This window comes from Papio anubis, chromosome 16 (assembly GCF_008728515.1).
Source record: "Papio anubis isolate 15944 chromosome 16, Panubis1.0, whole genome shotgun sequence".
In the NCBI taxonomy this organism is placed as follows: domain Eukaryota; kingdom Metazoa; phylum Chordata; class Mammalia; order Primates; family Cercopithecidae; genus Papio; species Papio anubis.
Genome location: NC_044991.1, coordinates 26555546 through 26581728, shown reverse-complemented (window position 1 = coordinate 26581728; position 26183 = coordinate 26555546). Strand labels below are relative to the sequence as shown.

The window sequence follows — 26183 nt, the reverse complement described above, 5'->3', positions numbered from 1 at the left end:
TTCTCCTTTTTTTTTTTCTTTGTTCCTTTTTTTTTTTTTGAGACAGTCTCACTCTGTCACCCAGGCTGTAGTGTAGTGCAGTGGCACAATATCAGCTTACTGCAACCTCCGCCTCCTGGGTTTAAGTGATTCTCCTGCCTCAGCTTCCCGAATAGCTGGGATTATAGGCTCGGAGCACCCCACCCAGCTAATTTTTGTATTTTTAGTAGAGACAGGGTTTTGCCATGTTGGCCAGGCTGGTCTCGAACTCTTTACCTCAGGGTGATCTGCCAGCCTCAACCTCCCAAAGTGTTGGGATTACAGGCGTGAGCCACCGCACCCAGCCTGGCTTTTCTGTTCTTCCTGACCCGTACATGGAGGTGTGGCCCAGAGCTCAGTACAGGGCCTTTGTTCTTTGTCCTCACTTTCTTTGTTATTGTATCCTGTCTCATGACTTTAAATACTATTTTTGTGCTGAGGACTTGTCAGATTTGCATCTCTCGCCTGTTCTCTGGACTCTAGATTCATGTATCCAGTTGCCTACTTGACATCTCCCATTTTGATATTGAATATTCTGTGTCTCCAGGACAAGATTTCCCCCATTTTCCAAACTTGTTCTACATGTAATCTGCCTTCCCCATCTCCATTCATGGCAGTTTCATCCTCAGAAACCTTGGAGTCATCCTTAACTTCCTTCTTCATCTTAGACTTGTTCAGTTGTTTAGGAAATCCCACTGGCTCTACTTTCAAAATATGTCCAGAATAAGAGCATTGCTCTTTTCTCTACTGTCACCTCCCTGGTATAAGCTGCCATCATCTCTCAGCTGGGTCCTGGCAAAAGATTGCTAATCACGCTCACTGTCTGTTCTTGACACTGTAGCTTGAAAAACAGGAATCAAAACCTACTACGCTAGTCAAACTTTCTACCGCTCCCCATTTCCTTTAGAGGAGGAGCCAGAGTTCTCTCAGGGGCCTCCAGACCCTCACAGCCTGGCCTCAGTGTCCTCTGTAGCCTCTTCACTTTCTTGCTCACTCTACCTCACCACATGGGCTTCCCCACTGTCCCTGAGCAGTTGGGCATACTCCTGACTTGGACACCTTGTACTGGCGCTTCCTCTACTGGAACCTTCTGCTGGATTGAACCTCCTCAGCAAGACCCTAAGTACCTTATTTAAAGATAGAAACCACTCATTCTCCCACACACCCCTTTCTCTGCTTGCTCTCCTTATCACTGGCCCCCTTCTAACATCCCATATGATTTGTCTATAATTTTTATTTCTTTCTCTCATTTCCCTAAATTGTAAGGCCCATAAGGCAAGACTGGTGTCTGTTGTGTTCACTGAGGCATCCTCAGCACCTGTAGAAGTACTGGACTCTTGATAAAAAATTGTGAGATGAGTGAAAGAAAGAAGAGTTAAAGTTTGTAAAGTGCTTAGCAAAAATTCTTTCCCATGGTAAATCTTTGCTGTTTGTTTTTATTACTATATGTGTGAACTTTTTCTGAGTAGCTCAAGTGGCTGAGAATGATAGCTCTCACTGGCCCACAGTCAAATATTTTAGACGCCTGAGTTGCCTGCAGGATTTTGCTTAGCTGCCAGCAAATAACTAAAGCACCTACACAAGTTGTGTCCTTGGCATCTTTAAAAAGCTCTATGTGTTGAAGGCAGAGGTGAAAACCAGGAATTCAGGAACATTTTCACTCTGCTGCTTGGTAGGTATGCCCTAGTTCTGTCAATAGTCAGCCTTTTGACTTTCTTCAGTCAGTGTTAAGTGTGATCAGAGCCAGTGCAAGCATGCAGCAGCCTCTGAGAGTAAGTGTAACCCTGTGCCAGTGCCCTAAAGCTGTGAGTCCAGCCTGGGCACAGTGGTGTGGCTGCAAGCCTGAGAAAGCCCAGGAGGAGAGACCCCTATCTGAGGGCACTGAGGTGATCCTGGGGCATCAGAGCACACTAATGCTCCATGTTCCAGGTGGCCTCTGAGGAGAGTGGAGTGTTGCACTGGGAAATGACTCAGGGTCTTCCCATATCTCCTGGGCTCAGCTGAAGCCAACCCTCAAGGCCTTCTCCACTCTCCACTGCTGCTTTCCAGGCTTATGCTGATGGGGTCAGAGCAGGGCGAGATTTACCAGGGGAAACCAGCACCAGTTGTGTGTCTCAAGCTTACCTGAGTCACTTGTTAAAATATAGGAATCTTGGGCCTCCCCTCAGATCTAGTGATGTAGACTCAGTAGCTTGGATATGCCATTTTCACAAGCACCCCAAGTGACTCAGGTATAAGTGACTTTGGAATATTATTGGGCAAAGATGGCGGTTTAATTATTTCTGTTACCTTGGCTTTTGTGGGTGGAGAATGGGTGTGGAAGGTCTGTAGGCCAAGGTTATTGAAGACACAGATTAAATGCGTTAAGATTCTATTCCTGGCTCTCATTTTGTCATCTGGTGATGCATCAAACGGTAGTGCCAGCGGCATGGGGTACATGCCGTCAGTGTACGTAAAAGCTGGTCTCATTCTCCACTTCAGTCTGTTGTCATGCCTTAGTGGAGCCTGGTTGAGACATTGCAAATACAGGAGAAAGGAAACACACTTAGGTGAATCTATATCACAGTAGTTGATACTGTGATCTTTTATCATAAATAGTCATTCAAGAAAGGAACCACTCAGAAAACTAAGAACAACCAAATGATTCGTGGTTTTCCAAATTGTGATGAGAGTAGGATTTCTGAGCTCTGTCTTGAACTGCTTTTCTTCCTTGGTTGTCTTATTTACTTTGGGATGAATTTTAAAATACAGTATGTAGTTTTCATTTTAAAAATTTCGGTGTCCTCATTACTGAAGTTTAAAAACATGCTGCCTCTTGGAAAATGGCGTGAACCTGGGAGGCAGAGCTTGCAGTGAGCCGAGATTGCGCCACTGCACTCCAGCCTGGGGAGCAGAGCGAGACTGTCTCAAAAAAAAAAAGATGCTGCCTCTTGCTCTACAATAGTTTTTAAATCTATTATCCTTTAGCATCATGCACTTGCAGGAAAATGTTTCATACCAGAGAAATCTTACTATAAATGCACTTAATCAAATGCTCTTTTGTTGGTGTTACCAGCAGTTGAATTAAATGGCTAGGGTCATGACTGGTGCCACCTTAGTGAATCTTTGTAGATAGTATATGAATATTAGCATTTGTGCCCTAAGCTGAAAAGCACAGATTCTGCTACCTGCTACATGGATACAGGTAGTTGAAAAGTTCACAGTGACCAGATGAGCTCCAGAATGTTAAGCATAAACCTCAGCTGGCTGGTGTAAATGGTTGAGAAGCCTGGGATTGCCCAGTGTCAGTGTGACACTATCACTGTGTCTCTCAGCTCAGGCATATAGATATCTTAAGAAGTTGGTTAGTCCAAGTGTAGTTGTGTTCTGTAAGGAAATTCATACCATTATTACCTGTCTAAATTGTGTTACTTGAGGTTAAAGATTTTTGTAAACTGAGTATTTTGAAAAAAAATGATTTATGTTAAGGATACATGCCATAAATTTATATAAAATTAGGAGGTTTTACTGGAAAGCCAAACCTTCTGCTCAAAAAGTTTCACAGAATTGTCTTTTTTTACTCTAAATCAGATTTTGCCTCAGCTTTAGATCTAGCCTTAGGCCATGAAAGTCCCAGGATAAAATGAGATAGAAATCCTACCCCGGTGCACTTTACAGTCCAATTGCGTATTTAGTCACTTCTCCTTCTTCTTCCTCTTCCCTGTGGTTCTTGGTAAAAATCAGAATATCTCGGCTCCTGTTTTCTCCCCAGCATATTATGATGAAAATTTTCAAACATAAAGAAATGTTGCAAAAAGTTGTGCTGTGAATTATCCACATACAGCCTAGATTCTGTGACATTCTTTTATATTTGCTTTATCACAAAGTAAGTTATAATCACTACCCTTCAGCATGTATATCAGTATTTAAGGTGTTCTGTCTCTCTGTATGTTTAAACTCTACCTTTTGAAATAAGTTTAGACTTAACAAAAATATTAGAGTTCCTTCTAGCTTCCCTTATAGGAACATCCTACATAACTGTAGAACAATTATCAAAAGTAAGAAATTAATATCAGTAAAATATTATTAACTAACCTACAGAATTTATTTGGATTTTACCAGTTTTTCCTCTAATGTCCTTTTTTAATTCTTGGATCAAATTGAGGCTCCTACTTTCCATTTAGTTGTCTTATCTCATTAGTCCCCACCAGTCTGCAACTGCTTCTCACTCTTTCCCTGTCTCGCATGACCTCAATACTTTTGAAGAATAGTTGTCAGTTATTTTGCAGAATGTCTTTCAGTATGGGCTTGTCTGATATTGTCTTCTGATTTAAGTTGCGTTTATGGGTTTTGTTTTGGGGTTTTTTTTTCGTTTTTTTGTTTGTTTTGTTTTTTGAGTTTTTTGAGATAAGGCCTCACTCTGCAACCTCCGCCTCTCGGGTTCAATTCTCTTGCTTTAGCCTCCCGAGTAGCTGGGATTACAGGCGCATACCACCACACCCAGCTAATTTTTTTGTCTTTTTTGGTAGAGATAGAGTTTCACCATGTTGTCCAGGCTGGCCTTGAACTCCTGACCTCAAGTGATCCGCCCACCTCGGCCTCCCACAGTGTTAGTATTACAGTTGTGAGCCACCATGCCCAGCCTGAGTTTATGTTTTAATGGAAGGGATACTGCGGAGGTGATGTGTCCTTTTCAAGTTATTTTATCAGGAGTACATGAGATTGACGTGTCCTGTTACTTCTGATGTTAAATTAACCTTGTTCACTTGGTTTGGTGATTGTCTGCTAGGAATTAGTAAATATCTTTGTGTTAGTCCATTCTTGGATTGCTGTAAAGAAATACATTAGGCTGGGTAACTTATAAAGAAAAGAGGTTTAATTGGCTCACAGTTATGTAGGCTCTATAGGCGGCATGGTGCCAGCATCCGCTCAGCTTCTGGTGAGGCCTCAGGAAGCTTACAGTCATGGTGGAAGACAAATCAATAGCAGGCATGTCACATGGAGAAAGGGGGAGCATGAGAGAGAGGAGAGAGGTGCCACACACTTTTAAATAACCAGATCTCACAAGGACAGCACCAAGCCATTCATGAGGGATCTGCTCTTATGACCCGTAGCTCCCACCAGGCCCACCTCCAACACTGGGGATTACATTTGAGCATGAGATTTGGAGGGGACAGACACCTAGACTGTATCAGTTTTGTTCCTTCTTAAGCTTTCTCTCACAGATTTCAGCACTTATTTATGCATTTTGCCCACAACAGTTATTACTGTGGTGTTTCAGTGATGGCTTTCTATTTCTTCATTCCATCTGTAAGGAATTATTTATATGTATTCTATTGACATCACTCATTTATATTGGTATAGACTCATGGATATTTATTCTTTGGATTATAATCTACTACCATTTTTATTTGTTTTGTTGTCAGATTATTCCATCAGTGGCTGTTGAGAGATTTTTCACATTGATTCCTTGTTCTTTCAATGCACCTTCCCTCTATCCCTGAAGTACTTTCTGGCACCACAAGATGCTCCAGCCCCATCTTGTTTTTTTTTTTTTTTCCTGCACCAGCCCTGGAGTCAACCATTTCTCTAAGGAGTTCTGGTTACTTTTTTTCTTTTCTTTTCTTTTTTTTTTTTTTTGAGACAGAGTCTCACCCTGTCACTGGAGTGCAATGGCGTGATCTCGGCTCACTGCAACCTCCAACCTCTGGGTTCAAGTGATTCTCCTGTCTCAGCCTCTCAAGTACCTGGGATTATAGGTGCGCGCCACCATGCCCAGCTAATTTTTTTGTATCTTTAGTAGAGACGGGTTTCACCATGATGGCCAGGCTGGTCTCGAACTCCTCCTGACCTCGTGATTCACCCACCTCGGCCTCCCATAGTGCTGGGATTACAGGCATGAGCCACCGCGCCTGGCCAAGTTCTGGTTACTTTTGTTAGAGAATAGTATTTAGAAACCAAGATCCAGGCCAGGTGCAGTGGCTCATGCCTGTAATCACAGCACTTTGGGAGGCTGAGGTGGACAGATCATGAGGTCAAGAGATCCAGACCATCCTGGCTAACATGGTGAAACCCCGTCTCTACTAAAAATACAAAAATTAGCTGAGCGTGGTGGTATGCACCTGTAGTCCTAGCTACTCCGGAGGCTGAGGCAGGAGAATTGCTTGAACCTGGGAGGCAGAGGTTGCAGTGAGCCAAGATCGTGTCACTGCACTCCAGCTTGGCAACAGAGTGAGACTCCATCTCAAAAAAAAAGAAAAAAAAAGAAACCAAGATTCAGGTGCTAGATGTGCTCATTGCTACTGGGGTTTCACAGCCTTTAGTCCCTCTCTGGATAGAACTAGGGAAATTGTATGTATGTGTACCAACCCATGTATATACACTATCTATCCTATCTGTCTGTCTGTCTACTTACCTACCTACCTATCTTGTCTATCTACCTATCCACCCGCCCACCCACCTACCTACTTGTCTACCTATCTTATTTATCTCTCTGTCTGTCTGCCTATCTATCAAGAACTGTAAGTTTGTACTGATACCTGACTCCAAGCCATCACCAATGGGTTCATTCCAGAATTTTCCCTTTCCTTACTTATAACTTCTTTCTTTTGGGGTTGAGAAACCTGGCTCTCATTATCTGCAGTATATTTATTTATTTGTTCAACCTTAATATACATATACAAAGTTACTTAAGCCAGTTCCTTTTTCCCTACTCCCTTCAGTTGGTCTGTCATGGTTTTGTAATGTAGTTAGATTAATTTGTCATAGTCCACATTCTGTTCTCCTCCCCTCCTCCCCCTCCCTCCCCACTGTTCTGTTTTTTTTTTTTTTTTTTTTTAATTTATATACAGTAAAATTTACACTCTCTGGTATACAGTTTTGTGGGTTTTGACAAACGCATAGCCATTTGTCTGTCATCATAGTTACACAGTTCTGTACACAGGAGTTCCATCACCCCCAAAATTCCTTCATGCTACCCCTTTGTAGTCAACCCCTACCATACACCCCATTCCCTAGCAACCACTGATATGTTTTTCATCCCTATAGTAGTGCCTTTTCTAGACTATCATATAAATCAAATCATACAGCATACAGCTTTTTTTTTTTTTTAAGTCTGGCTTCTCTCACTTGGCAGCATGTTTTTATTTTGCTGTTTTTGGGCAGAGTGTTTTATAAATATCAGATCTACTTGGTTGTATTGTTCAAGTGTAGGTCTTCTATATTTACTCATTTCTGTCTGCTTGTTTCTAGGAATTACTGAGAGAATAGTCTTGAACTCTGAAAGTCTGGTTGTGGATTTCTATTTCTCCTTTTAGTTCTTTCAGTTTTTGCCTCATGTATCTTAAAGCTCTGTTGGTAGATGCATACCCATTTGGGAATGTGTTATGTCTTCTTAGAGAACTAGCCCCTTTATTTTTATGGTTTTTTTCTTTTTTAAATCTCTGATAATATCCCGTGTTCTGAAGTCTTTCTTTTCTGATATTGATATAGCTACTCCAACCTTCTGTTAGTGCTTGCATGATATATCTTTTTCTATCCTTTTAATTTAATTTAAATATATGTCTTTATATTTAAAGTAAGTTTCTTGTAGACAGTATATAGTTTAGTCTTTCTTTTTTATTCATTCTGACATTTTGTCTTTTAATTGGTGGATTTAGACCATTCTCAGTTAATATGATTATTGTTATGGTGAGATTAAAATCTACTACCTTGTCGTGTTTTGTATTTGACCCATCTGTTCTGTTTCTTTTTCCTGTTTCCGCCTTCTCTTGGGTCCATTGACCATTTGTCATTACTTTGTTTTATCTCTCCTATTGAGTTATTATTTGTATCCATTAAATTCTTTCAGTGGTTGCCTTAGGTTAAGATTTGTCAACCTTGCCCTTATTGGCATCCACATAACTGTCTGTTGTGGAGGATTGTTTTGTGCATTACAGAAAGTTTAGCAGTATCCCTGCTCTCTACCCACCAGAGTGCCAGTGTCACCCCCATCTCCCCAGTTATGACAACCAAAAATGCCTCTAATTTTTTATTGTCACAACTGGGGAAATGGGGGTGATACTCTAATAATCCCCTGGGGGGGCAAATTTGCCCACAGTTGAAAACCAGAGATACGGTTTTCACAGTTTTATTTGTCTAATTTTAGCAGAGAGATGGAAACTATAAGAGAAAATCAAGTAGGAAATCCTAGCTGATCTTGCATATTATCTGCCTTTTCCCTTAGAGACTTTGTTTCACTTAATATCATGTTTTCAAGGGTCATCCATTTTGTGGCATGAAACAGTTTCCTTTCTTTTTAAGGCTGAGGCTGGAAACTGACTCACACCTGTAATCCCAGCACTCAGGGGGGCCAAGGCAAGAAGATTGCTTGAGCCAAGAAGTTAAGACTAGCCTGAACAACATAGTGAGACTTCATCTCTATAAAAATAAAAAAATAAATAAAATGATATATTAATCAGAGTTATTTTAAATGCCCTATAGATCCAACATCTGTGCCATTTGGTTTTATTGATTACTTTGTGTCCTGGTGTAGTGAGCTGGGATGTGGGCTTTTTCTTGGCTTTTTGTATATTTTACAATTCTTTATTGAAAGCTAGACATCTTACATGGATAGTAGATTGATTTTATGCCTTGAAATGGACACCTCTTTTCTTCTACTTAGATCTTTAAATGTGGGAGTTTGAGTTAATCTGCTCAGGAGCTGGGCTGGGTTTGAGGTTTGTTGTTGCTGTGATTACCCTCAGTGCAGAACAAGCTTCCAGTTTCTCCAGTAATACTTTGTGTTTAGAGTGGGGAACAGTTTTCCAGAGGGCTTTTATTTTATTTTATTTTTTTTTTTTTGAGACGGAGTCTCGCTCTGTCGCCCAGGCTGGAATGCAGTGGCCGGATCTCAGCTCACTGCAAGCTCCGCCTCCCAGGTTTACGCCATTCTCCTGCCTCAGCCTCCCGAGTAGCCGGGACTACAGGCGGCCGCCACCTCGCCCGGCTAGTTTTTTGTATTTTTTTTTAGTAGAGACAGGGTTTCACCGGGTTAGCCAGGATGGTCTCGATCTCCTGACCTCGTGATCCGCCCGTCTCGGTCTCCCAAAGTGCTGGGATTACAGGCTTGAGCCACCGCGCCCGGCCCAGAGGGCTTTTCTTAATGCCTGTTCCAATTTCAGTTTTAGGCTGTCCTTTGCATTTCATCTCAGAACTCTCTTACAATGCTTTCCGCTGAGTTTTCCTATTTATTCATTCACTGAGGGTGTATTTTCCTTTATAATATTGGTCATATTTGTAATAGCTGCTTTTAAGTTATTTTCTGCTATTTCTAGGACATAGGCCATCTTCAGGTAGGTTTCCATTTCTTTTGAGTATGGCTCATTTTCTTTTTTCTTTGTATGTCTAGTAATTTTGAGCTGTGTCTTGGGTGTAAGGATCACATATTGTAGAGTTTTTTTTGTTTGTTTTTTGTTTTTTTTTGAGGCAGGGTCTCACTCTGTCACCCAGGTTGGAGTGCAGTGGTGTGATCCTCACTCACTGCAGTGTCGACTTCCTGGGCTCAAACCATCCTCCCACGTCAGTTCCCCAAGTAGCTAGGGCTACAGGTGTGTGCCACCATGTCCGGCTAATGTTTTTGTAGAGATGGGGTCTTGCTGTGTTGCCCAGGCTGGTCTCAAACTCCTGGGCTCATGCTCCTCCTGCCTCAGCTTCCCAGAGTATTGGAATTACAGGTGAGAACCACTGCACCTGGCTGAGAGACTTGATTCTATTATATTTCTCTGCAGAATATTGGTTTTTGTTTTAGCAAGCAGTTAACTTGGCTCACCTCAGACTCCAAACTCCCTGCAACTGAAATACCTGTTTGATTATTTTGTGCGTAATTCAGCTCTTTGGAGCATGAGTACTTGTGGACTTCACAAGTCAGTGAAGGATTTGAACAGAGTTTATATACAAACTGTTCGCTCTGTTTTCGTGGCTCTCCCTTTCTGGTATTTTCCCCACACCCTCACTTTCCATCTGCTGTGGTTGTCCCAGAATATGTTGTCTAGTTCTTCAAGACAGTAAGACTGGGTTTTCTACCGAATTTTAGCTGGCCCACTTGGCTTCAATCAGCAAAAGCTACTATTTTAAAATCTATTTGCCTGTAAAGTTGATTTGGGAAACAATAAAGGGAAAACTACCTGTAACTATTTCTGCAATTAGAATTAACTAGCAGACCTAGTATGCTCATGTTACGTATCTGTCTGAAGTAATCAGAATGTATCTCTGTTTACGTTTATCCCTTTATCTGAGCCCTGGATCTGCTCCTCTTGGACTTTCTCAGATGCTGTTAACCTTATGCTCTTGATGGATTATTTCCTTCTCCTGTATCTTCAACTTTACCCTCTTTACCGGCTAGCTCCTTTCTGTCATTTAAAAATACATCTTTCCTTTGTTAAGAAAAAAAAAATCCTCCCTCTCTTGCCCACCAGCTGTTATACTTTCTTCCTTACTCTTGCTCAATTTATCTCCACATCTTTCCTGTCTCCCACTCCCTCCTCAGCACATTCTAATCTTATTTTTGTCCCCACCAGTGTATTGAATTAATTGCTGTGACCAAGATTACCAGAAACCTCCATGTCACCAAGTGCACTCCCACGCCATCACCTGTGTGCTTACAGTCTCCAAACAATATATTCACATCAGACTTTTCTTTTGCACTCTCTCTTATTGCCTCGTCCACATCTTTCCCTGGGTATCTCAAAGGGTTCTCAAATTAAGTGTATTCACGTCTCTTCCTTCCATAATCCTCCTCACCTGTCTTACCTCTATATGTGGTACCTCCTTCCTTTTTACCTTCATATCCATCTGTCGGCAAGTCTGTTGATTCTGCTGCATCAAAGAGCCCTTGAATCTGTGTACGTCACATACTCACTGGTACCACCCAAGTCCAAGTCACCATCATCTCTTACCTGTACACTCTAACTCATTGTCCTGTATAAACTGTTACCCCTCTCCAATCTGCTGCAGCCAGAAAAATGCTAACGTGGTAAAACCTCCATTGGCTCCACTTTGCCAACTAGATAAAGTTCAAACACCTTACCCTGGAGTTTGCCTATGTGACTCACGCTTGCCTGAGCTGGCCCTCTGGCCTACCTTTGAAGGCTTACCTCACTCTGCTCTTCCCCTCCCTCTGAACATCACCACAGTGTCCTAGATTTCTTTGGGGGTATGCTAAGCACTCAGTTGGGAACACTCTTTTTCTTCTAAGCTCTCCTTTGCCTGCATAAAAACTATTAATTATCCTTCTAATCTCAACTTTGCTGTCATTTCCTGAGGAGACCTTTCCTGTTCTCCCCTTAAGACCAGGTCACGGTGCCCGCTATGTTCCCAGAACCCCTGGTACTTGTTTTTTTCTTAGCATCCCTCACTCGTAATGACTTTTTGAATGTTTGCTTCTACTCTAGACTCCAAGTTCCATGAAATCAAGTTTGCTGTCTCCTTTCTTTTTTTCTCTGACCTTTGCACCAAGGCAAGTGCCTGGCAAGTAGTGGACACCCAAATGATTTTTGTTTAATGAATGAATTAAGACAAGAATAGCTCCACATGGCAGTAGAATAGAATCTGTTACTGTAAATATAATATCTCCTGCCTGCTACACTCAATTGTAATACACTAATCTTATTTCCTGAAGAGAGATAAACCGACAGTTTGACATGAACATGGAAGCCAGCCTACTTAGTAGAGTAGTAAATGAATCTGTGTTTTTACTGTGACAAATGCCTCTGGGTAGATTTGATTCTCACAGTGGAAATACTTCATGAAATGGCAGCAGTCTGGATTGTGGCTGTTAAAATTTAACACAAATAATTTTTAAAAGAATAACCTGTTTGGGTTCTCAGTGCGTTTTTGTGTATTTTCAAAAAGTAAGTGCAGGGCTGTGACCGAGACAGTCTGTCAAATTGAGGCAGACTTGGATCCTTAACCATGCAGTAAGAAACAGACTCAGCTAGCATTGGGCACATGTATCAGCAATACATTTCATGAACTTTTTTTTGCAATTGTGCCTATAGTGTGCATTGTAAAAACTTAGACACGTTTTCATGTAGAGAATGACCAAGGCTTATGCCTGTGTCTGTAACAAGCACCTTGTTTTGATTTATTTGTCTTTTCAACCTTCATTTTCACTTTCTTAACTTGCTCTGTTTTTCTTTGGGAGACTAAAATTTTTAGGGAAATAACCACCATTTCAAAATTGTAGAATGGAAAATTTGATTAAATGTAAATTGATTTTTGTTTTCTACTATTTCCATGTTCTTTTGACTTTGTTTTGTCTGTCAGATTTTGTGCATAATATACTCTTCCTGTATGGATAAATGCCAACTGCCAACAGAGTTCAGAATTCTGATTGATGCTTGCTTATGGGCTCTTTGCACAGAGATGATGTTTGTTCAAGATAAGAACACTGTAGGGACTCTTAAGCTATATACATCCCATCTTTGTTAAGCTCATCCTTCCACTCCCCTAGGCCTCCAAAGTAGTAAATAATTATAACCAAATGTTCCTCATACCCTTAGAAAATAAATTTTAGCTGGGCTTGGTGGCTCATGCCTATAATCCCAGCACTTTGGGAGGCCAAGATTGGAGGATTGCTTTAGCTCAGTAGTTCAAGATTAGCCTGGGCAAGATAGTGAGACCTCATCTCTGCAAAAAATTAGCCAATGATGCATACCTATAGTCCCAGCCCCTCAAGAGGCTGAGGTGGGAGGATCACTTGAGCCTGAGAAGTCAAGGTGGCAGTAACCAGGATCATGCCACTGCACTCTAGCGTGGGCAACAGAGCATGGTCCTGTCTTAAAAAAAGAAAGAAAAAAAAAATGAGGCTGGGTGCAGTGACTCACTCCTGTAATCCCAGCACTTTGGCCAACATGGCAAAACCCTGTCTCTACTGAAAATACAAAAATAAGCCTGGTGTGGTGGCAGGCGCCTGTAATCCCTGCTACTCAGGAGGCTGAGGTGGGAAAATCACTTGAATGCAGGATGCTCAAGAGTTTGAGACCAGCCTGGGCAACATGGTGAAACCTCGTCTCTACAAAAAGTACAAAAATCAGTCAGGTGTGGTGACTCACACCTGTAGTCCCAGCCAGTTGGGAGGCTGAGGCAGGAGGATCACTTGAGCCTGGGAGGCAGAGGTTGCAGCGAACCAAGATTGCGCCACTGCACTTCAGCCTGGACAATAGAGGGAAACCCTGTTCCCCCCCACCACCAGCCCCCCAAAAAAACAAAAAACAAAAAATGAGAGAGTGAGAAGAAGAGGAAGGAGGAGGAGAAGGAGGAAGAAAAAGAAGAGAAAAGAAATTTTGGAGTGAAGAATATGTGTTATCCTTAAGAGATAGCATGATATGCCATTACTTTTGACATCATTATATTTTTAGGAGGGATCATGTTTAAATTGTCAGTTCTTAAAAGGGATTGGTGGACATTCTTGGCTGAGAGTCTTCATTACATACAAGGTTTGGTGTTTTCTCTTAGCCCAGTCACACACCAGACCCTAACCAGAAAGAACAATTCTGATTGTCCTTGTGACTGCCTCCCTGTGTCCTGGTCTGAAGAGTCTTGTCAGGTTGTAGCCCTAGGTAAGAAGTGTGCAGGAAGAGAGTCAGCAGGGCAACTCCGGTCTGTGTTTGGCGGGTGCTGGCAGGGAAACAGGTCCCAGGGAAGTGATGTTCAACTGAGACCTGAAGGGTAATCAGGTTAGCCAGGATTAGGAGGGAACAGAGGAGGAGGCGAGGGGACAGCTGGTGCCAATGCTCAAGGTACTAAAGGAACTCCCAAGACAGCTTGTATTTAGAGAACAAGGGAGGAGTAGAACAAGGTGAAGCTGCAAATGGAGATGGTCGAAGCAATATCTGATTGTGTCCTTCCCTGAAGGCTCAGAAATGTTTGACGCTTCCTTGTTGCCCTCAGACTAAAGTCCACATGTCAGGTAATGAAGGTTTTCCTTAATCAGCCTCATCCTCCTTTAAAGCCCCTTTCCGTGCTGTCCTATTTATTTTCCACATACCCCATGTTTTAGCCATACTTGCCTTTATTCTCTAACTTGAATGTCTTTGTACCTTTCTTTGACTGTTGTCGGCTAAAATATAGTTCCCCACCTCTTTTCAGTAAGGCCCAGCTTAATGTCATTGGTTTTTTTGAAGCGCCTTCCCTGCTGCCTGAAATCAAAGAGAATGTCTTCTCCTCTGTGGTTTGATAATACTTTTGTCATTTCTGTTACTCTAATTATCCCATCCTGACTTGTCTGTGGTTGTATATATTAATATGTATAGCTTCCACACTAACTGTAGGCACGTGAAGGCAAAGCTTTTATTTAGTTTGTAGCTTAGACCTAGTTGCAGTAGAGGATCTTTGAATTTTGGTGGAATTGCATCAAACAGGTAAGTGGCAGCCCGGAATTTAGAAGTATTCGTCTGTGTGGGGTGTCTCATTCCTAGAGATAAAACATTGAATGGGATGTTCTACTGTGTTCTGTGTATACACGAGTTGTTTTGGATAAACAGACTATGGGAAATTGTTGACGTTCCCTGGATTGAGAAGAAGGATGAGCTTCAAGGTTGAAAGAAGTGAAACTCACCTTCTTTGTACCTTTATTACTTTAAAGTTCAGCATCAGATGTCTTTATTGGGATCCTTTCTACTTTGTACAGAGCATCTGTTAAGAACATCTTCAACCAGCCGGCCTGCTTCCCTCCCAAGAGTGCCTGCGATGGAAAGTGCCAAGACCCTCTCAGGTGATGACTTTGATCTGAATTTTTTATTTTTATTTTTTGTTTTTTAGAGACAGGATCTCAGTATGTTACCCAGGCTGGTCTCAAACTCCTGGCCACAAGCTATCCTCTCACCTTGGCCTCCCAAGGTGCTAGGATTACAGTTGTGAGCCACTGTGCCCAGCCTAGCTAAGCTTTAAATCAGTGGGAGGTCCTGTGCTCAGCTAAAATTACCGTCCAAAAGCATTTTTCTGTGTGTGTGTTCTTCAGATTCTTTCTCAGTCTGTTTCCTCTATTTGTATAAAGTTCTGAGAGGTTTTCTCATCCAGTTTCCTAGCACACCACTTAAAAGAAACTACTGATTTAAGGACTATAAAGAACAGAGATTGAACGAAAAAGAAAACGTAATTATAAAATTATGCCAGAAATATATAAGCATGTCATTTGAAGATCATATAATAGGAGAAAATATTTGTGCCCTTTGGATCTTTAAGGGCATTGCTTTACTAATGCAGAGTTACATTCTGCTTGTGGTTATCCTAAAATCATTGAGAAAATTTTAGCCAATAAAGCGGGGGTTGGGGTTGGGGTTGGGGGCAGCAGTTCTCAGTAATCAGGAGAAAACAATTACTGACAGGTAACATTGATTGCATTAAATCTGCCCAGGAATGATAGAGTCAATGGCTCCTGCAGATCTACCTTCTTCTGAGGTGAGAAAGAATCTGAGGTCAGGAACTTTGTCAACTATGTAACTTGTCACTGTGCTCAGCCCTGCGTTCTGAGCACCTGGCAATACTCAGTGCTGCCTTTAGAAAGCTGCTGTTGTGGATCTGATACCAATAGCTGAAGTGCCTGCTCCCACTCAACGGTTCTCAGAACATTTTGTAATTCTAATAAGGTAGTACAATGTCTTACTATGCCAGACTTCAGTATAGGACTTTTCCAAAAGATTGTTGCTATTTCCCAACAGTTGACTTGATACATTTTGGTTTTCTGTCTTATTGATTTAGTTTTTTAAAATGTGCCCTGAGGCCAGTTGTGGTGGCTCATGCCTGTAATCCCAGCACTTTGGGAGGCCTAGGTGGGCGGATCACCTGAGGTCAGGAGTTCGAGACCAGCCTGGCCAACATGGCAAAAACCTGTCTCTACTGAAAATACAAAAATAAGCCTGGCGTGGTGGCAGGCGCCTGTAATTCCAGCTACTCAGGAGGCTGAGGCAGGAGAATCGCTTGAACCCAGGAGGCAGAAGTTGCAGTAAGCCGAGATGCGCCACTGCACTCCAGCCTGAGTAACAGAGTGAGACTCCCTCTCAAAAAAAAAAAAAAAAAAAAAGTACCCTGAACTAGCATTACATGTAGCCCTATAATAAAGCATGTGTTTCCTTTCTGTCCCTTTAACAGTGTTTTTGGCTGAATTTAGAAGGTTTGTGTTGTGTGTGTTGGGCAGGGCTGAGTAGTTACAAGTCTGGTTATAATTCACCTTTGGTTTTTAGTTGTATTTGTAATTAAATAGCTGTTTATGTAGTACTCACTATGTACTTGGTAGGTACTGTGAGGGGTATAGAGATGGAAAAGGCACACTCCTTGTCTATAAGGAATATGGAGTTCAGTGCATATTTCAACTATGCCTTTTCACAGTTGTTTTTTGTTTGTTTTTTGTTTTTGAGACGGAGTCTCTCTCCTTCTCCCAGGCTGGAGTGCAGAGTGGCGCAGTCTTGGCTTACTGCAACCTCCACCACCCCGGTTTAAGCAATTCTCCTGCCCCATCCTCCCATGTAGCTGGGATTACAGGCATGCGCCACCATGCCTGGCTGTTTTTTGTATTTTTAGTAGAGACAGGGTTTCACCATGTTGGCCAGGCTGGTCTGGAACTCCTGACCTCAAGTGATCTGCCTATCTCGGCCTCCCAAAGCTCTGGGATTATAGGCGTGAGCCACTGCGGCTGGCCTCACAGATTTTTTAATGGAAAAATAAGAAATACTTTCCCGTTATCAGTATTAGTTTTTCCTCCCGTATGGTAATATCTGGTGTTTTTGGAATCTTCAGAAAAAAAAAAAAAAATCTCAAGAACTCGGTCTAAAATGGTTTTGCTATAAAGTGCATTATGACTGTTTCTCACAGTGTCCCGACGAAGTAGTGAAGAAATGAAACGGGACATTTCTGCACAGGAGGGAGCGTCGCCAGCCTCTCTGATGGCTATGGGAACCACGTCTCCACAGCTTTCCTTATCCTCTTCTCCAACGGCATCTGTGACTCCCACCACCCGAAGCCGAATAAGGTAGAGAACAGTAAATATTCATGCATTTCGTGTGTACCTCTCCTGGCCTTTTGACAGTAAATGATCAAGTTGTAAAATGATGGCATTTGAGCACTGTGATTTTTCTTTTTCTCTGTGTTATTTGCTAATCTTTCTTCTATCCAGAATTGGGTAAATGGAATAGAAGACACTGACAAAGTAAAAGTGATAGCTGTATCTTTTTTTTTTTTTTTTTATAATTAGAGAATGGTTGCTTGCAAAAGGAAGTATTATGAAATTTAAATACTAAGGAATCGGTGGAGTGTTAGGGAAGGCATCCCAGAAGGTTAGAATTTGAGTGGGGCCTTGAAGGTTGTAGACAGGGAGGGTGGGGGGCATGGTTGGCAAAGTACAGTAACTTGATGGAATGTACGAAAGGGATGAATAAGTGAGGAGTATGGAGGGGGATGCTGTAGGTAGGTGGTTCTATAAATTCAGTAGAGTGATACAGAAGGCCAGAGGAAGGTATACCTACCATATCAGGGAACAGTAGAAGAAAAGATTGACTAGGCAGGGGATGGCAAAGTGATGGAACTTTTTTAAAGTCAAATTGAGTCCCTTTGACGTAATAGAAGCTGTAAAGTGGTGTAAATAAATTATCATGTCTGGATCAGTGTGATAACAGTGGAAAAGAAGTGAAGAGAGGTTGGACCCGGGAGATTTCTCATAAAGAAAAATGATTTCAGCAACAGATCTTTATAAAAGGAATGCAAGAATGGATGATATCAAAGATGGCTGTGTTTGTTTACACTGGGAGTCTGGGAACGTGGTGCTACATTAATAATTGATAAAAAGTACATGAAAATCTAAGTATATTTTATTCATAGTTCTCTTAGGACTAAGAGGTATTAAGAACTTAGGGGGAAATACAGATGTCAGAAATTTAGCATACATTGTTTATAGGGATGAAGAAAACTGTTGACAAACATTAAGAAGAATGAAAGGAAGCAGCCGGGTGTGGTGGCTCATGCCTGTAATCCCAGCACTCTGGGAGGCCCAGGTGAGCAGATCACTTGAGGTCAGCAGTTCAAGACCAGCCTGACCAACATGGTGAAAGCTCATCTGTACTAAAAATACAAAAATTAGCCTGATCTGGTTTTATGTACCTGTAGTCCCAGCTATTTGAGAGGCTGAGGCACTAGAATTGCTTGAACCTGGGAGCCAGAGGTTGTAGTGAGCGAGATCGCGCCACTGCACTCCAGCCTGGGCTTCAGAGTGAGACTCTGTCTTAAAAAAAGAGTCTTGGACAGGCGTGGTGGCTCATGCCTGTAATCCCAGCACTTTGGGAGGGTGAGGCGGGCGGATCACGAGGTCAAGAGATTGAGACCACCCTAGCCAACATGGTGAAACCCCGTCTCTACTAAAAATACAAAAAAATATTAGCCGGGCGCGGTGGCGGGCGCCTGTAGTTCCAGCTATTTGGGAGGCTGAGGCAGGAGAATGACGTGAAACCAGGAGGCAGAGCTTGCAGTGAGCCGAGGTTGCACCACTGCATTCCAGCCTGGGCGACAGAGTAAGACTCCGTCTCAAAAAAAAAAAAAAAAAAAATTCTTAAAAAAAGTGAGTTTTATGTAGAGCCATGACAAGTTTTTGTTTTTTGTTTTTGATGTCCCTTTTTGCATCCATTCACATAACTGTGTCATTCTCTTTCCCTGTGTTTAGTGATAGTATAACAAACCTCTTGGAATCCTTTAAAGCAGGCTTCTCCAACCTGCAGCCCAGGACAGCTTTGAATGTGACCCAACACAAATTTGTAAACTTTCTGAAAATATTATGAGATTTTTTTCTTTTTTGCAATTTTTTTTTTTTTTTTTAGCTTATCAGCTATTTTTCGTGTCACTGTGCGTAGCCCAAGACAATTCTTCTACTTCCATTGTGGCCCAGGGAAGCCAAAAGATTGGACGTCCCTGCTTTATTTAAAGCAAAGCAGGAATGTTACAGGTTGGCACACAAAAATGTGTATTTCCTTCAAGGAGGCAGTCTGACTGCACGTAGAAAAGTAGCATTTTTCCTTTTGGTTCTTAGATAAATAAAAATTGTTACTATTTCAAGGCTCCTCTCAATTAGAAAAGCTTCTGTTGTAAATGTGTCCTCTTTGATTTTCTAGCATACTTTGGAGGGTGAATGCTAACAGAATAAATATACTGAGGAATACTAAGCTGCTTATAACATATGAACTTTTAGGATATTTATTGGGCTGCTAAGTTCACAGAACATGGGACTAGAGTCTGCACTTTGCTATAATCACTGAAAAATAGGCCAATCTTTTAAGCACAGGCTGCTAGTCAAGCTGAGGTTATATTACACAGCTTCTCTTTCTCTGGGTATTCCTTGGTGTTCTGTTCCACTTCCAAACTGTGACCAAAAGGGAAGATACGATGCAGAATGAGTAGAATTGTAAGTCTCCCCTGCCCCTTCACCAGGGGTGATTGCAAAATCTTTTTTGATTAAAGATCTGGCCTAAGGCAGAATATTTATTTTGACTACAAGGCAGTTGACAATGCTGTAAAGTACCCTACATAGATTTTTTTTTTTTTAATGAATCATATGTATAGCCACAGAATTTTAACCCCCCAAACTTCTACAGTGTTTTTACTTACTATCATGTAGTAAACTCTGAAGTTCCTTGAGGGAATAGGGGCCCTGTGTTGTTCACCTTCAATTGCCTACTGCTTGCACATTGCCTGGCACAATGGTGCTCCATAAGGAGATGTTGAATAAGTGAGTTTACAGAGAAATTTCATTTTTGAGCAAGGCAAAATTCTAACTGCCTAAAATCAAAAAACAGTGTACAACATAGCACTAAATACATCTGAGACATTTCATGGAAGTTGTAAATATTGTCCATGTTTATTGCCATTTTTTGTCTGTTTGCTTCACCCATTGTAGACCCCTTGAAGGCAAGAACTGTTATGCCTTAGAATCCTGCACGTTGCATAACCTTACCCTGTATATTTTACAATAAGTAATTTTTAAAATGATGAGATGATAAAGGACATAAATGGTTATTTTATTATTTTTTGAGACAGTGTCACTCTTGTTGCCCAGGCTGGAGTGCAATGGCATAATCTCAGCTCACTGCAACCTACATCTCAAGGTTTCAAGTGATTCTCCTGCCTCACCCTCCCAAGTAGCTGGGATTGCAGACACCCGCCACCATGCCCAGCCAATTTTTATATTTTTATTAGAGATGGGGTTTCACCATGTTGGCTAGGCTGATCTCGAACTCCTGACCTCAGGTGATCTCTCTGCCTCAGGCTCCCAAAGTGCTGGGATTATAGGCGTGAGCCACAGTGCCCGGCGCATTTTATTAATTTTAAATGCACTTTGTACTGTCTTTGCCACTTTCTATGTGGGTGATTATTATAGAGTCCCTTTCTTCAGTTAGCAGAGAATTCTGACAATAGTGCATCTATGGGGCCATAAACTAAAAATCAAATGTATGAAAAAACATATCTTGCCTTTGTATTGCCTTACCATGTACATTTCTCCTGTTTAAAAATGCAAACTGAGACTTTCTCTTATTGTGGTGCCCAAACAAAAAATATTTCAACTTTGGGTTACTTGTTTTCAGAGAAGAAAGGAAAGACCCTCTCTCAGCATTGGCCAGAGAATATGGAGGATCAAAGAGGAACGCCTTGCTGAAGTGGTGTCAGAAGAAAACAGAAGGCTATCAGGTAATCATATAATTCTTTTGTCCCATGTGAGAGTAATTGCCAAATCAACTGCTGGAGTGTCGTAGCTTACTACCTGTCACACATTAGAAATGATAAGTCCTGACCAGGCATGGTGGATCACACCTATAATCCTAACACATTAGGAGGCTGAGGCGGGTGGATCCGTTGTGCCCAGGGGTTCAAGCCTAGGCAACATGGCATAACGCTGTCTCTACAAAAATAAAAATAATAATTAGCTGGCATGGTGTTGTGTGCCTGGAGTCCTAGCTACTTGAGAGGCTGAGGTGGGAGGATCACTTGAGCCTGGGAGGCAGAGGCTGCTGTGAGCCGATCAAGAAGAAATGATGAGTCCTATACAAAATGTTAGGAACACATTCTCAAAGTCCAGCCATAACTTGACTATCACTTGGATGAAGTAAGTTTGTTACCTTTCCACAGCACCCAGTACTTCCAGTATTACGCATCTGTTGTAGCACTTTCTTATTTAAGTCTGGGTTAAATACTTTTTTTAAGTTACATTAAATATAACTTTGGAGAGTGAACTCTAATTCTCCATACAAAGGAGAAACCTGTAGAATTCATCCATTCTGCTAAAAAATACAATTTTGATTTCTAGTGTCCTCACATACAATATTAGTTACAGAGATTCTCCCCAGCTTGCAGCTGATGCTCTTGATTGCATTTCATACTTTGGCACAAATGCACAGAAGTACAACACAAAAAGGGAATGGAGTTCTGTGTTCCTGATCTCTTCACATCAGATCTCATCTCACCAAAATGGCATAAACGGTGTAGCTACAACATTTGTATACAAATTTCATGCAAAAGAGGTAATAACATAGTAGAGGAACAGATTAATTAAGAAGATCTGCCATTAACAGGTCCCTTTTGGGTGAATTTGTACATGACTTTAAGTGATGATCCTCAACTCATTTAAGATTAAAGAGCCAAGCATATTGCAGTGGACGTACAGAAAAGCCATGATAATCATTGAGGATGTACTAAGACTCTCCATGTCTCAGCTTCAAGCCAGTGGCAAGTAAAAAAGAGAAGAGAAAATAATTTTTAAAAAAAGAATCTCCATGCCAGTTTCCGCTGGCTAACAAAGGAGATAAGTGGTGTTGGCAAAGATGCAGAGAAATGGGTAGGCTTATGCCTTGTTGGAGGGGACCTATAAAATGTTGTAACTGCTGTGGAAAATAGTATGGCAATTCCTCAAAAAAGTAAACAATTACCCTATGATCTGGCAATTCCACTTCTGGGTGTACACCCAAAAGAATTGAAAGCAGAGATTTGGAGAAATATTTTAGGCACACCCATTTTTGTGGCAGTGTTATTCACAGTAGCCAAAAAGTGGAAGCAACCCAAGTGTCCGTCAATAGATGAATGGATCAACAACCTGTGTTATATGATAGAATGGAATACCATTCTTCCTTAAAGAGGAAGGACATTCTTACACATGCTACGACACGATGCACATTGAAGACATTGTGCTAAATGAAACAAGCCATATACAAAAGGACTACTACTACATGATTCCAATTATATGGAATACCTAGAGTTAGTAATATTTATAGAGACAAAAAGTAGAATGATGGTTGCCAGGGGCTGGGGGAGGGAAAAAAGAAAGAGGGTGGTACACAGTTTAGTTTTACAAAATGAAAAAAGTACCGGAGATGGATGGTGGTGATGGTAGCACAATCATATGAATATACTTAATGCCACTGAACCGTATACTTAAAGATGGTTAAAATGATTTATGTTTATTTACCACAATAATAAAACTCCATTGCAAAAAGGAAAAAAAGAAATGATTGAGATAAGACCAGATAGATAACCAGCAAGGGAATAGAAGACTTGAATAGTACTGTGTACCAAGCAGACCTAAAGACATTATACAACACTGCACCCAATAATAGCAGAATACACATTCTTCTCTCAGGTGCACATGGAAGATTGCAGGTTAGGCCGTGTGTTAGGTTATAAAACTAGTCTCATTAAATTTAAAAAGACTGAAATCGGCCAGATGCGGTGGCTCGTACCTGTAGTCCCAGTATTTTGGGAGACCAAGGTGAGAGGATCACTTGAGCCCAGTAGTTTGAGACCAGCCTGGGCAGCCTCAGGAGGCCCTATGTCTACAAAGATCAAAATGAAATAAATAAAAAGATTGAAAGCATGTAAATGTTCTTCATTTTTTTCTGATCACAATGAAAGATTAGAAATTAATAGCTGAAGGAAAATTGGAAAATAAGTGAAAATTAAAGCACACACTTTAAATAACCAATGGGTCAAAAAATTAATCACAGGGGAAATTAGAAAATACTCTGAGAACAAAAATGAACACAGCATACCAAAATTTATGGGAGGCAGTGAAAGCAGTTCTCAAAGGGATTGATTGATTGATTGATTGATTGATTTAGAGACAGAGTCTCATTCTGTTTTCCAGGCTGGAGTGCAGTGGTGCGATCTCGGCTCACTATTATTCCTAAATAGTTTATTCTTTCTGATGCTGCTATAAATGGAAATGTTTTAATTTACTGTTACTGTAAATGCAAGCAAATTTTGTATATTGATCTTTCATCTTGCAACTTTTCTGGATTTACTAGTTCCAAGTTTTTATGTGAATTCTTAAAGGTTTTCTAGATATAAACTGGATGTGATGGCCTACACCTGTAGTCCCAGCTACTCAGGATGTCGACGTGGGAGGACCACTTGAGCCCAGAAGTTTGAACGCAGACTGGGCAACATAGTGAGACCCCATCTCTTAAAAAAAATCTAGATATAAATCACATCATCTGCAAATAGAGATCATTTTACTACTTCTCCTATCTGGATGCCTTTTCTTTCTTTTTTCTTGTCTGTCTTAGCTAGAACTTGCAGAAAAATGTTGAATAGAAATGGTGATAAAGAATATTCTTTCTTGTTCCTGATCTTAAGGGGAAAGCTTTCAGTCTTCACTGTTAAGTATAGTGTTAAAGCTGTGGGTTTTTCTTCTTTTTGAGACAGAGTCTCACTCTGTCACCCAGGCTGGAGTGCAGTGGTATGTTACTGGCTTACTGCAACCTCTGCTCCCAGGTTCAAGTGATTCTCATGTCTCAGCCTCCCAAGTAGTTGGGATTACAGGTGTGTGCCACCACACCTGGCTAGTTTTTGTATTAGTTAAAGATGGAGTTTTGCATATTGCCTAGGCTGGTCTTGAACTCCTGGCCTCAAGTGATCTGCCCACCTTGGCCTCCCAAAGTGCTGGGATTACAGGCATAAGCCACTGTGCCCAGCTAACTGTGGGTTTTCATAGGTACCCTTTCTTAGACTGAAAAAATTACCTTTTATTCCTAGTTTGTTGAATTTTTTAAAGTCATAAATGGTTGCTGGATTTTACCAAATGCTTTTACAGTGTCTAGTGAGATGATCATGTGTTTTTTTCCCTTTATTCTAATAATATGGTATTAGGAGGCACAAGTCTAATACACTGAAAAATACAAAACATTGCTGAAAGAAATTAAAGAAAATCTAAATAAATGGAAAGACATCTCTTGTTCATGGATTTGAAATTTTGATACGTGCTGCAACTTGGATGAACTTTGAATAATTTATGCTAAATGAAAGAAGCCAAACATAAAACTTCAATCTAAAAAGACTTCCACACTCAGGCCTGAAAAATCTCATGCTTTTTGAATGGCAGGAACGTGAATGCTGGCAGTTTCAAGTTGGTTATAGAATTGAAACCTGAAGCATAAATGAAAATTACACACTTAGTTTTTTTTTTTTAAGAAAGAACATTTTTTATTGAGATATGCCACACAAGATACAATTCATCCACTTAAAATGTACATTTCAGTGGGGTTTTTTTTTAAGTGTATTCAGAGTTGTATAACCATTACCACAACCAGTTTTAGGATATTTTTACCACTCCATCAAGAAATCCTATACCCATTAACAGTCATTCTCTATTTACTACAGGCAACCACTAATTTACTTTCTGTCCTGTAGATTTCTTTATTATGGACATTTCTTATAAATGGAATCACACAATATGTGGTCCTCTGTGACTGACTTCTTTCACTTAGCATCATGTTTTTAAGGTTCATCCATGCTGTAGCATATACTAGTACTTCATTCCTTTTTGTGGCCAAACAATATTCCATTGTATGGATATGCCACATATTTATCCATTCTTCTGTTCAAGATGGTGTTTGTGTTGCTTATACTTTTGGGGGAGTTACTATATATGCCACTGTTATGAACTTTTTTTTTTTTTTTGACATGAGGTCTCACTATGTTTCCCAGGCTGGTCTCAAGTGATCTTCCCACCTTAGCCTCCCAAGTAACTGGATCTACAGGCACATCCCACCCTGCCTGGTTTGTTGTAGACATTTGTGTACAACAAATTTTTACATGGACATAAGTAGTTTTCTCATCTTCTTGTCCATCTTCTAGCCTACTACCAAAGTGTTTTTGAAATTGATCTTGTTACTTATCTTTAAGCTGCTTCATTTGTTTCCCCTTTGTCATTTGGTTAAAGTCCATGATCTTGGCTTGAAGAGGCAAGACCCCATAGTTTATTGAACATTTTAATTTTAAACCCACTCCTTGATCTGTGAGCGGCAGAATGGATGTTGTATTAGCAGACAGGAAAACAACATGAATCTCCTTGTATCATTGCTAGAGCTCCTGATTAACTGGTTACATTGTCAATGAGCAGTAATATTTTGAAAGGAACAGTGGGCTTAAAATGTTCAGTAAACTGTGCTGTCAGCAGATGTGCTGTCATCCAGGCTTTGTTGTTCCATTTACAGAGCACAGGCAGAGTAGATGTAGCGTAACTCTTAAGGGCCCTAGGATTGTGGAACTGGTAAATGAGCATTGGCTTCCACTTAAAGTCACCAGCTGCTTAGCCCCTAATGACAGAGACAGCCTGTCCTTTGAAGCTTTGAAGCCAAGCATTGACTTCTCCTCTGTAGCTATGAAAGTTTCAGATGTCATCTTCTTTTAATAGAAGGTTGTTTTATCCACATTGAAAATTGTCGTTTAGTGTGGCCACCGTCATCAGTGATCTTAGCTAGATCTTCTGGGTAGCTTTCTGCAGCTTCTGTATCAGCACTTGCTGCTTCACGTTGCACTTGTATGTTATGGAGATGGCTTCTTTCCTTCAATATCATGAGCCAACCTCTGCTAGCTTCAAACTTTTCTTCTGCAGCTTCGTCACCAATCTCAGCATTCATAGAATTGAAGAATTAGGGCCTTGCTGTGGATTCAGATTTGGCTTAAGGGAATGTTGTAGCTCGTTTGATCTTTCATTCAAAGCATGAAAACTTTCTTCATATCATCAATAAGGCTGTTTTGCTGTCTTATCATTTGTATATTCACTGGTGTAGCACTTTTAATTTCCTTCAAGAACTTTTCCTCTGCATTCACAACGTGGCTAACTGGCACAAGAGGCCTAGCTTTTCAGCCATGTGGCTTTTGCCATGCCTTTCTCAATTAGC

The 26183-nt window shown here is 41.0% G+C and overlaps 1 protein-coding gene across 7 annotated transcripts in view; it reads left to right on the top strand.

Moving 5' to 3' along the window:
- SPECC1L (sperm antigen with calponin homology and coiled-coil domains 1 like) overlaps window positions 1-26183 on the top strand; it is a 145103-nt gene that overhangs the window by 78875 nt on the left and 40045 nt on the right. For all 7 annotated transcript variants that reach the window (XM_003905319.4, XM_009216921.2, XM_003905320.3 and 4 more), the window contains 3 exons: window positions 14666-14749; window positions 16846-17002; window positions 20595-20697. In XM_003905319.4, coding sequence (XP_003905368.1) covers window positions 14666-14749; window positions 16846-17002; window positions 20595-20697 — 344 coding nt within the window. The remainder of the gene's footprint in view (window positions 1-14665; window positions 14750-16845; window positions 17003-20594; window positions 20698-26183) is intronic.